Here is an 11740-nt window from a genome sequence, read left to right as displayed (position 1 = left end):
TTCACTTTCTGCCACTTAATCTAGTTCGTTTTCTGCATTACCTTCTATATCTCCTCCTGTGTCGCGCAAACCCATTATCCTCCCTCTCGATATTTGTCCCTTCAGCCCATTCACACAGGCCAATCCCACAACACTACATCCCCCAGATATATCCCGCTCAGCGCAAGACTCAACGAACGGAGATGCGCACTACATTGACGATGTCATCACCTCTCTCGTGAACTCCAATGCGAACGGGAAGACAACAAAACAGACTTTTGTTTTAGAGCCTATGGAGCGCAGGTAGTTTGGAATGGGTGTTAGTTATACGTGAGGTCACAAATCCCGAGACCGCAGTGATTTATACGAGCTTCGATTCTTCGACGCCAGACTGATACAAAACACTGCCAAAAAGACAAAGTCCAGTACATAAATCATTCCCGACCGTTTCCGACTCAAAGTATCATGTCCAAATAGAATTTGATCTGAGAAGAGAGCGTTTCGCAAGGCAATACTAAAGCTACAACGAAATGACTATAGACGGGATCAAGCAACGAGGTTGGTCGATCCGAAGACTAGATGACAAGGCAGAGTGTCATTTGGTCATCTTTAGAATGGTGGAAGCTAGGGAAGGAAACACAATTGGAGTGCGTTGTAGTACCTAGTCATGTAAGGTTTATTGATAATAATAACATCTAGCTGCGTATTTTCAAGACGGGGTTTGGTGACCCTCAGTGACTTCTGTGGCGATAGAGTAGAGTGCGTGATTTGAGAAGGATTGTAATATATTGTATGGTATATCCATCTACGTACCAAGTATCCATCCACTCTATATTACCTATATCTAATATAACATCTCTCATTCTAAACCCTACGTCCACTCCCATTATACTTCTCAATTCTCATTCCCCGACCCAGAGTTCTTCAAAGATTTACACAATCATTCAATCCATTATTCCATCTCATACCTATCTAACTCCCTCGTAACCTTCCCTTGCCCATTGTACCACAAAAAAAACCAAACATAGCTCATCCCACAGTATCCATACATTAATGTTTTTTTTTTGGTAACAGACTTTGTGTCTTCATCCGATGTTTCAAAAATTACTTGCATGTCAGGATTGAGATTGGATAGTAGAGTATTAACGTGTTCCTTGCGATGTGCGAGGTGGACAATTTATTTGAAGGATTAATTGTGGGAGTGGATTCCAGATTTTGGGATGGATGTGTATAAGTCTTTAGACAGTGGTGAAGGTAGTCGAATCATCCCAACGGGGGAGGTAAAATGGTCTGGCCTTTTGTGGGGCGCGGGGGGAATGTGAGTATGCGGAGTGTAAATTAGGAATGTGATTGTCAGGGAAAGTATAGTTAGACGAACGTGGAGCATATGGATCAGGGGGGCTTTACCATGAATGTAGTATAACATTAATGGCAGAGTTGATGATGAGTCTGTACATCACAAAACAGTATCTCACTTGATCTTTTTAAAGATTAAATTAATATATAATTTTACTGATAATTTTGGAAATGTGATTCTTTAAATTATCTTCCAGACCGACCTTATATCATATCTACTATATTCTCGATGGGTATATAACTATGTAGCAAAAAAAGAAGCTTACTATACGATATTCTCCGCATTACTTGTTGTAGTCATAGGGTCATTAGTCACCCCTGATTGAGAATTGGCCGCCCTCTCTTCTGCAGTCTTAGCGTTAGATTTTGTTATCAGACCTCCAGTCCAGATAAAACATGGGACAGCACCAGCCAAACTGAATAACCCCAACGACAAGGACATTGTGCCCCATCCTGCAGAGTCTTGGACATAACCTGCCCAGATTGGTCCGATGAGAGTACCAGCCGCAAAAGCAGTGACGAAGAGACCATACGCTTGTGCATATGCTCCGTTCTTTCCAAATCGGCCGGGTATCTGCTTCTCCTTGGCTTCAACAATATATGTAATCTCGGCCATTAACCCTGGCATGACACATGTCAAGGAGACACCAATGAGCGCTAGCAGTGCGCAGAGAAGAACTTTCTGGTTTAAAGAGTTATACGTAACGAGTCGTAGGAGAATCCAAAATGGTACTGCGAAACAAAATCCTGCAACACATGGCCAACGTGGGCCATAACGATCACATGCCCAACCGACAGCAGGTGCGGCGAAATTGGGAACCATCAAAGCAAGAAAGACCAATCCTGCTCCAACAGAATCCCAGTGAAAAGTATCTTGGACAAATAGGGGGATAACAGCGTCAAATGATGACATCAGAGATGCTTGAACCACACAACCCCACAGTCCGGCACAGAGCCTTCTGGACTTCAGAAGAGTGAACATGGCGGGCCATTTACTGATCTGTGGGAGGCTAGTCGGCGCGGCTTCGGTAGTGCCCAAGGGCTTGCTCTGTGCTGCCTTCTCCTCATCCGTGTTTGTGACGTTTTTATTTCGTGCATCTGTAACAATCGCATCCTCATTACGATTAGGCGAGATTGTTAAATCTGAACTGCTGCCAGAATTGGGCACTTCATCGTCTAACCATTGCCGAGCCATTTTCTTCTCGATCAATATCAAGCGAAGAAGAATGTCCAAGACTAACAATCCAAAAGCCATGTAGAAAACGGCATAATATCCGGCTTTCTCATACACAATTCCTCCCAACAAGGGAGCCACTAGAATCCCAAGAGTCATACTCAAGCTCACATAACCTAATATTTCTCCAATTTCGGCTTGCCCTACGGTATCGACCAACAAGGCTAGTCCCACGGTCCACACAATGGCGGCACTCAGCCCTCCGAATATGCGTCCCACAATCAACAATGCGACCGACTTTGCCAGGCACAGCATAACCGTAGAACCAACCATTGCGACCAAGCCTATCAGTAGTGGCAGACGCCTTGATGATGAGTGGTCGGCGTACCATCCTGAAATCGGGCTTCCAATGAGTAATGCTGCGCCATAAACCGCGAGTAGCACAGATATCCAGCTCTGGACCGAAGATTCATGCACACCTGCGCGCGTGGTGAGTGAGAAAGGTACGACCGGTACGATGATTCCGTAGAGAAAGATGTCGGTAAATACTGCGACACATATTGTCGTAAGGATAAATAGTTTTGAGGATCGAAATTTCAGTAGATGAGGTGGCGGTGACGATGGGTCGACTCTCCTGCCTGAGATGAAGTTCTGTATACGGCCCATATTCTAAGTTCGAAGTCGAAATCTTTCGAAATAATCTGCGACATGTTGTTCAACGGTTAGTATTCTCTCGCGATGATGTTTTACCTATATACGTCGTAAGTGATAGCAAAAGTCGCCATCAGGGGAACGAGTCGACGAGTGACATCCCATTTTTTATTCAACTCCGTACAGTACGTAAGATAACGGAGTTCGGAATGGCTCGCTTCGAGAGTTGGAATTTTTTACGAGGGACCTAAGAGGGACGTACGAGGGACCCTTTATCTTAATTCCTTCAACAGGGGTCTGACTCTTCCAGATTAGTGCTCATGACTCAGACAATAACTCTCTGGTACGGATGCGGAATCGAGTGTCACGTGCGCTCTACGTCGTATGTGCTATGCTTATTAATGATTCGAACCAATCAAAGATCGAGATGGGACGGTCTTCTCCTTCGATGCTACTGTCTCGAAATCAAAGCCTAAATTATGTAATCACCGAAGGGTCTGGGGACGAAATAGCATTGAGAATTTCTGTATTGAGTGAGTGCTGGAGCAGCGTTTCTCATTGGCCACTCCACTAGCCCCCGCTAGCACATACCAATTCCGAAACTATAGCGAAATAGGAAGGTCCAGTCCTTTTCTCCGCGGGCACTATTAAAAATTCCCTAAGCTTGGTTCACAAACTTACAATCTACGATACAACTACGGAGTATATATCATGATCTCCTTGGAATTATTTGAATGCTATACTGAATATTGAATTCATCACAAAGACATATCCGATATGTACCAGGAAACTCCATCGGACTCTCAATTTCAAAAGTCTGAGTGAGCCGGGACCACATTGTGAAAGCCAGTAAGAAGGTGAGGTTGGCAGCTTGAGAAATCTCGCTTTCGAAGAATGATGCTATTCACATGTCCATACGTCACTAAGTAGAGATGGCACTATCGATACTGCTCGGGTACGCTTGGAAACACTTTTTTCAGTTGCGAAATTGTCCTCCTCATTTTGACACCAGCGAAGAGCAACCTTGGGATTTCTTCTTTTTGAGACCCCTTTTACCTTCTTCTGAATCCCGAGCTTCTTCTTGGCGACGCAACTCAATCTGGCCGATTCTGTTTTCATCCCAGATCTGTGTTGATTGTGGACATTGGAAAAGTTACCAGTGCCTTTGATAGCGCGGCTCTGCTCTTATCATCTCACCGCCTTGTAAACCGTTCGATACGATGGTCATTTGAGAATCACTCTTCCCACTTTCCTCGGGTTAACCAATCCATGGATGGATTTCATTGCCTTGTTTCTATCCCGATTCGATACACTAAACTGACTCTGCTCTTTCCAACCGTTTGAACTTGAGCCTCAACAGATAACTACACCATGTTCCCAACGTGTCACCCGGTTACATTTCCGAAATTGTTTGAAGGCACAACCGACATTTACAGGCATGTAGGTCAAACTCGATTCGTTCCGCATATCACTTGGCTAGTGTAACACACTGTCTCCTCCGACTCAGCCTCCAGATTATTCCATGGTTGTTTTACCCCTGCATTCATTCCCACATGCTAGACGAGGCAACGAGATGCCTCGTGGGTACTTTTACAAAAGCGACACTTCATCATGTGTGCGTACATTTGTATGTATATGTGTTCCATTTTGCATATGTAGAGGTCGCTCACCACAAGATAACGAGAGATCAGTAGAATTGACCATATGTCCTTTTTTTCGCCCGATTCTTGAGATGTAATTTGACGAATTAAGAATCTGGAGATACACGGAAAGAACATTGCCGCAAGAGCCTCAAAAGCAAGTGTAGAACATGCATTTTATTAGGCGAAAGGATGGATGATCGCCTTATAGTGTCAACTTAATTATATCCTTGCTGTTGTATCTGCAACTAATGCCTAGGTAGTGAACCTAATTAATTAAGAACGATGGACTATGCGGCTCTTCTCGCAACGTGCGCGATTTGTTTGTATTCCATTTCTACTTTTGGAATGGTTGCAGTACAATGAATGATACGAATATCCCGAATATCTCGTATCACTATGAGGCTCTTCTGAGCCCGCCCTATAAGTGCACAATCACGCAGCGTGCTTGCTTGTAAGCCCGTCAACAGTCTTTTTCCTCCGGATAAAAAAACATCTTTCTTTATCCCGGCCCTTTGATTTTCGTGCGCAATTTGCATGTACGTATCAACTGCCCCATTGTCCTTGGGCCGAAAGCTAACATCGATTGCGCAGCTAAAATCCCTAGCGCCTTTGCGGAAAATATCTGATGTTTAATCTGCTCTCCCTTCCATATGAAGTCCTATCCAATATTATAACAAACATCAATTTCGACGATGTTTTTAATTTGGGCCTCTCTTGCAAAGCATTGAAGTACCTACTTACTGAGGAAAGCATATGCAGATTAATTGTACAAGTAAGCTACCCGCTTCGTCATCAACATGACTGTGCGTGCCACGTAGGTGGCTGACAAGGACCGTATAGAATAAGATACCCTTCTGCAATGAAGCGTTGTCAAATAAGCATACTGCTGGTCTTAGTGCATCGGCTCTTCGGAGAGTTGCGAAGCGGCGAGAGGCTTTCGCTACTGTCAATCCGTACTCAGTAGCAACTATTGGTTTCGGGGATGCATATCTTTATTGCAAAGGTGTCCTGTGCTACACTCTCGATGACCAACTGAGAGTCTTGAATCTTCATGATTCGGCTTGCTGTGAAGCCGTTGTCAGCATTCCAGGAATGTTGAGTAGTGCTATCTCAAAAATTGCTTGCAATACTAAAGGTGTATTCCAGGTGTTGTATTGTTCAGACAGTGTAATCTCATGTGTCTACAAAACCTCAGGAGTAGAGGCAAATTCGTGGCTCATTGCATTCAGCATTGAGACTAGTGAAGTTCTTGTTGTAAAAGAATTGGACTCTACAGAGAGATTGTTTGTTCGCCATAATGGACAATATCTCTGCTATGGTACACATTCGGAATTGGGCTCAGACAATCACAAGAAATGGGTAATACATGGCTACAATCTTACCGAAAGAGAATGGTTCAACCACAAAGTCCGCCTGCCAGATATGGTAGGGTCGGAAATCGGATCAACTGTCTGTTTTGAGCTTAATAACGGTTACTTCTATGCACTCTCAAACCAGACATCATTTGAAGTTGAGGAGATAGACTGGACTTCATTCTATCATTGCATCAGATTCCCTCTCGCTTCCCCTTGTGAAGGGTTGACCGAGAGAACTAAGAATGAGAGTATGTGGCGGCGTCAGCACGAAGAAGGTCCAATCGATGACCGATGGACTAATCTTCGACTTGATACGGATGAGAATACCGGAGAACTCAGAATTATTGAGTCTCGAAAGGAGTGGTATCATGGAGCAAGCAGAAGCCAGCGCACTTACTATACTACCCCTATTATTTTCCAGTCAGAATTCGGTGATATGGATGATGATCTATATTTTGCGACAGACACCTCTCCTTCAGAGACAAAAGCATCGTACTCCGTTGTTTCAGCCGGCCCCTCTTCATCAACAAATACACAATCAAGTACCTCGGAGGATTGTAACAGTTACAATGACCGCGATCTAAGGGCTTACCCCGACGATCCTCTTTTACGACTACTTGTAAAAGACGACAATCCAAATTATATGCCTTCGCAAAAGAGACTCCCGCAATTTGTTCATCCAGGTCACGATGGATCTTCTAATCAAACATTCACACTTGCCAAATCCCGAATTCGATATTACGACTCTTCTTCGTCCACATTTCTCGACGTTGTGGATGACCCTCTTCCCACCGACTGGCAAGAGAAACAGAGATTACGGCTTCGCGCCGGATCCCGAACGATTGGCCCACCCCTCGTTTACTCTCAGAATCATCCCTCTAAAGCTGGACTTCTGTGCTCACCAACTGATGTTGAAGACGCCCTAAGCCAAATGTACAAGCAATCAGATGTTACGTACTGGCCCCCGGCGCAGGACCCCGAAGTAGCAAACGAAGCTTTGGACGAGCTCTACAAGCTGTTAAATCCGCCGACGCATCTCGGTAATGTGGAAGGTACTGCTGATGAGAGAAGTCTAGTGTATGTAACAGGGGGTTATGATAGTCCTCAAGCTATCATTTTTGTCAGTTTCGATCCGGCAATCAAGTTGACGGGGCTGAAGAAATGGGGTGGGATGACAAGGAAGGGACTGGGTGAGGGGCCGCATATTGATGGGAGGGCTACTGGTCATACGTTTGATATGAGTGCGCAGATGGAGGATGCGAATCTCCACGATCCTCAGATTATGTACAGGGGTGTCATGGAAGCAGACATGACAATTGAAATCGAACGAAGAGAAAAGGGCAAGGGCAAAGAAAAGGGAACGGAAACGGAAAATTGCTCACACACGACGGTAATAGCCGGAGCTGCTGATGCAAGTGGTCATACACATCTCAACATACATGAAACTTCCAGTCCCTCCACTGCAAAAGCATCATGGATCTGGCACGAGAAAGCCATGTATCAAGACATTGGACTGGGATATTATTTTGGAAAGGACCGAAAACCGGCAGTCCTTAACGGTGGGGAAAATGGGAGGCACACTCTTTTTACTTCTTAGTTCATATCTAGGGGCGTACATTGCTGGCGTACATCATACTCTATACATATCTAATGCACATTCCTATTTGATAAGTACAAACATTAACTTCCGCTTTTGTATGTTGAGTCTGCAGTGTCTTGAAGAAAGATCGACACATCAAATTAAGTTTCAACGCGTATGGCGGAGAGTGTAACTTCGCATATCGCACATCGGACATGGATCTCGGTGAACGTATAGACGTTGAGTGAGGGGTAAAAGCCATATTTCTTCAATAGCATGCGGCATATACATATTGGCACCAACATTACACATGTGCCGGGCGAGGCAAACAGGTCCAGGTGGTGTTGCGAGAATGCGGGGATGACGTTCTCGATCTATCGAGCATGTCCGAGACATGCATACTGTCACCTATACCTAGCCAACTAACTGAAATATCCTATCATACCCCTCCTTCCCCTCGCTCACTTCTGTCCAAATGTAACATCGCAGTGTGTAAATCGTGCATACGGATACAGCATCATCACACATCATACCCTATCTACATAATGACAATGGCAAGGCAGATTTTGCCTATATGACCTATCCTCACGTTTCATACGTGCAGAACTTCCAGCCTCAGATATAGGTAGCGAGCATCTAGATTCGCATCCCGAAATAGGCGTATCTATAATCATACGCATACGCATACTCATATTCGAGCTATCCACCCATCTATCCACATCCACGAACCTAGCTCATGCAGTAAGAAGCGCACCCTTCGATCTCCATAAAAATCGGGCGTAGAGCTGCGCAGCTTACTTGTATGCATATATGATATTATATTATATCATATCGTACTATGCTATCATCTATCTATCCTCGTGCATGAAGTATCGGGCCCCTCCGAAAAGAGCTATCGGTAGGTAGGTATGGTGTGGTATTCCCGATATTCAGAGATGGAAATGAGATGCAATAAAGTAATAAAGTAAAAATAACGTGTTGTCGAATATCTATCTGATCATTCATTCATTCTAGTTATTACTAGGTACCTACCTAGATAGACATGACATGCGATGCGGTATTTAGTTAATAACGATCGCGAATTCGTAGTTAGTTACCTAGCTGGTATCTCTACCCCTCATTCCCTACCATAGCCATCTGTAATCTATAATCTGCAATCCGAAATCCGAAATTCGAATTCTAGTCGCGGACGACGCTTGATTCTCCACGCACACACGACACGACGAATAAAGGACTAGGTGTTCGGTGAGCGGATCTGGGAATGAATCAAATCAGGGGTCCTGTTCAGTATATGCAGCAGGGTGGGAAAACGTAAGGTAAGGCAGTAGAGTGGTAGCTACCTGTGTAGCCAAGACTCAACAAGGAGGCTCAATGTACAGGTGCATAATCTTTGTCTACTCATGATCATGATCAAGATCATCACATCATGACATACCAAGCACCACCCACTAACCATAGCATACCATGACATTCCTCATCTTCGTCTTCGTACACCTTCAGCCTCTGTCGATTTACGTAGAGAGAAGAAACCCCCCCCCCCCCAAAAACAGTTTCGGTACATCATATCCAATCTAAGAATAATTCACAAGTCATCTATCTACCTAGGTATCTACACAACATTTTCATCACACAAATAAACTACACTACATAAGCCTCCCAATCAATCATCATACACAAATAAACTACACTACATAAGCCTCCCAATTAATCATCATACACAAATAATCATACACAAATACTCGATTTGTATCTACTTTTATTTATATACCTGCCATTACTCATTCGTACCACACACACACACATATCACAGACCTGCGTTGTAATTTCAACCGAAAAATGATTTCCGCATATGTATATCATATCATATCAAATCATATCAAATCATGCCGTGTAGCCGTATGTCGTGTGCGCCCAGATTCTCACTTACACAACACGAATGACCGAGCCGAAAGTGATCTTGTATAATGAATGCATATGCCGATGGCGGGTAAGATATCCATGAAAGAATACCGATCCTGTTTAATTTCTTGATAGGTATGCTTTTGACTGTTCTTGTCTGCAGCTGTTCGACGTAATTGGGGCCGAAGCGTTTTCCGCAACACTAGCATTCTCTTCGTGCATATTGGTGCTGCTCAAAAGGCCTCACGTAGAAAGATGTCATATCAGCCAAGAGGATTTGACCGCAAGCTCTCAATTCATTGATCAAAAAGTAAGCATCGTATTAGTTATTTGGTATGTAAGTACATGCTCAGGTTCACACTCGTGTCTTTATCCGTCGATTCCTCTGCTCCGAAGTCCTACTCCGATGCACCGTGTTGTTTTCAAGTAAACAGTGTTACTTGTCGTCTAAATGCGCAATCCCAAAAGGTCCCCGGGAATATGATGATTCAAAAGTTTTGCCATGTAAGGGTATTGATAAGAATTATTGTTTTTCAGACTTATAATCTTAGTTGACTTTGACATAGTTTCCTAAATATTTGCGTTAACTCTGGGCAATAAACATGTGAGTGTTCCGGAAAGACTTACCAGGGAATTGTCCTTGTTTTCCGTGAATTTTTCCAATCCACCACTCATTCTCATTACTAGTTCTCGTCACAATCTCAATTGTCTCTCCAGCACTGAAGCTTAAATCACCCTCTGCTTGTGCCTCATAATCATACAATGCGGTAGCAGTCTCCGCAGCTGGCGCACCGCTGAGCCTCGATGGCTTCGGTTTTGGTGGTGGAGGTGCCGCTTTCTTCGCTTTAGCGGCAGCACCCCATGAACTACCTGTCGACGCCGATCGCATTACGCTGTTACCAGGATTCGTAGGAGATAACATCGAGGAGTAGGGTGGTGGTGGCTTTTCCGACGATGAGAAGTCGGTGGATGCGCGGCGGTTTGGAGTCGTAGTCAGCGCTGTGGATGTAGATGGCTTGTTCTCAATGGCAAGACGGTTGGGTCCGCCGAGAGCAAGAGGTTTTGGTGGACGTTTGGCACCTGTCGTCTTAAACTTCACAATGGAAAGAGCTTCTGCCTGATCTCGAATATCGCCTCGTTTCGCCTCAAAACCTTCCTCGATATCAAGCTGGAGATTAAAGTATCCAATATCACATCCTTGCATCCTCTCGTGTAGGGTATAAAAGACGTTCAGTTGCATATAGTAAAACGATTGAAACAATGGACGGATAAACTCGCGCTCCAACGTAAAAAGTTTAGGTAACTCGTCCTTCAAGAGGTCATTATAATAATTGAACTCTTGAGTTGCTTGTTCAACATCGTTCTCCGCTTTATACATGGCTTTCTCATCCTTCAAAGTCTTCTCTTTCTTGTCTTGTAGTTTCTTGAGTGTAGCTCGATGTCTGTCATAATCTAATTGCTTGTGTTGGCGTTTGAGCGCAGTCTTCCTGATCACCTTGATAATCTCTAATAATTCATCGGCAGGTCGAATCACTCTTGTCTCAATCATTTCCAGTTCTGGTTGTAGAGTCGCCAAGAGGTCCTTGCAAATTTCTTCGTATTCTTCGCATGCCCTGATTCCCTCTGGATTTCCTTCTTGAACCAGGGAATCCGGATCGGACATTCTTCCTGAAATTGGCTTGTATATTTCGGCGATCGCTTTAGAGAATTCAATCTGATGGTTCATCATGCCATTAATAGCTTCAAAGTATTTTTTACTCTCATCGTGCAGCTTTTTCGTCTCGGTTTCCAACTCCTGGAATCGCCGTTCCGCATCAATATAGACGGCATCTTTTGTTTGTTCCCCTAGATTGAACTTGGCTTTGAACGTTTGAGGCGCCTATCAGTCAGTCAGTCAAAATTGCAAGAATCCCCGCGTTCCGGCTTGAAAATGTTCATTCATACTCACTCTGACCAGGGATTTTTGAAAGCCCTTGAAGGACATTTCCCAATTTTAGCTTCCAAATCTAACAAGAAAAGGCTCAGTGTAAGGTTTTTGAGTTGTTTAACAGAAGGTTTTGTTTGTAGAGTTGTATGTTTGTTGTGATGAGTTGTGATGTTTAAA

At 44.0% G+C, this 11740-nt stretch overlaps 3 protein-coding genes across 3 annotated transcripts; 1 reads left to right on the top strand and 2 right to left on the bottom strand.

Moving 5' to 3' along the window:
* Positions 1-1600: 1600 nt before the first annotated feature.
* EAE97_004329 (uncharacterized protein) lies at positions 1601-3175 on the bottom strand (the record flags this gene model as incomplete). Its single annotated transcript, XM_038874841.1, has 1 exon — positions 1601-3175. The coding sequence occupies one exon, from the start codon at positions 3173-3175 to the stop codon at positions 1601-1603; it is 1575 nt and encodes a 524-aa protein (XP_038734285.1).
* A 2253-nt stretch (positions 3176-5428) lies between these two features.
* On the top strand, positions 5429-7755 carry EAE97_004328 (uncharacterized protein; the record flags this gene model as incomplete). The annotated part of the gene is made up of 2 exons (XM_038874840.1): positions 5429-5575; positions 5644-7755. 2 exons carry the CDS (start codon positions 5429-5431, stop codon positions 7753-7755), a joined length of 2259 nt encoding a protein of 752 aa, XP_038734284.1.
* A 2428-nt stretch (positions 7756-10183) lies between these two features.
* Positions 10184-11620, bottom strand: EAE97_004327 (uncharacterized protein; the record flags this gene model as incomplete). Its single annotated transcript, XM_038874839.1, has 3 exons — positions 10184-10206; positions 10264-11515; positions 11585-11620. The coding sequence occupies 3 exons, from the start codon at positions 11618-11620 to the stop codon at positions 10184-10186; spliced, it is 1311 nt and encodes a 436-aa protein (XP_038734283.1).
* Between the last annotated feature and the right edge of the window lie 120 nt (positions 11621-11740).

The sequence above is a fragment of the Botrytis byssoidea genome, assembly GCF_014898295.1.
Source record: "Botrytis byssoidea strain MUCL 94 chromosome Unknown BBYS_007, whole genome shotgun sequence".
NCBI lineage: Eukaryota > Fungi > Ascomycota > Leotiomycetes > Helotiales > Sclerotiniaceae > Botrytis > Botrytis byssoidea.
Note: the sequence above shows the minus strand (reverse complement) of the source record. Positions and strands in the feature narration are given on the sequence as shown.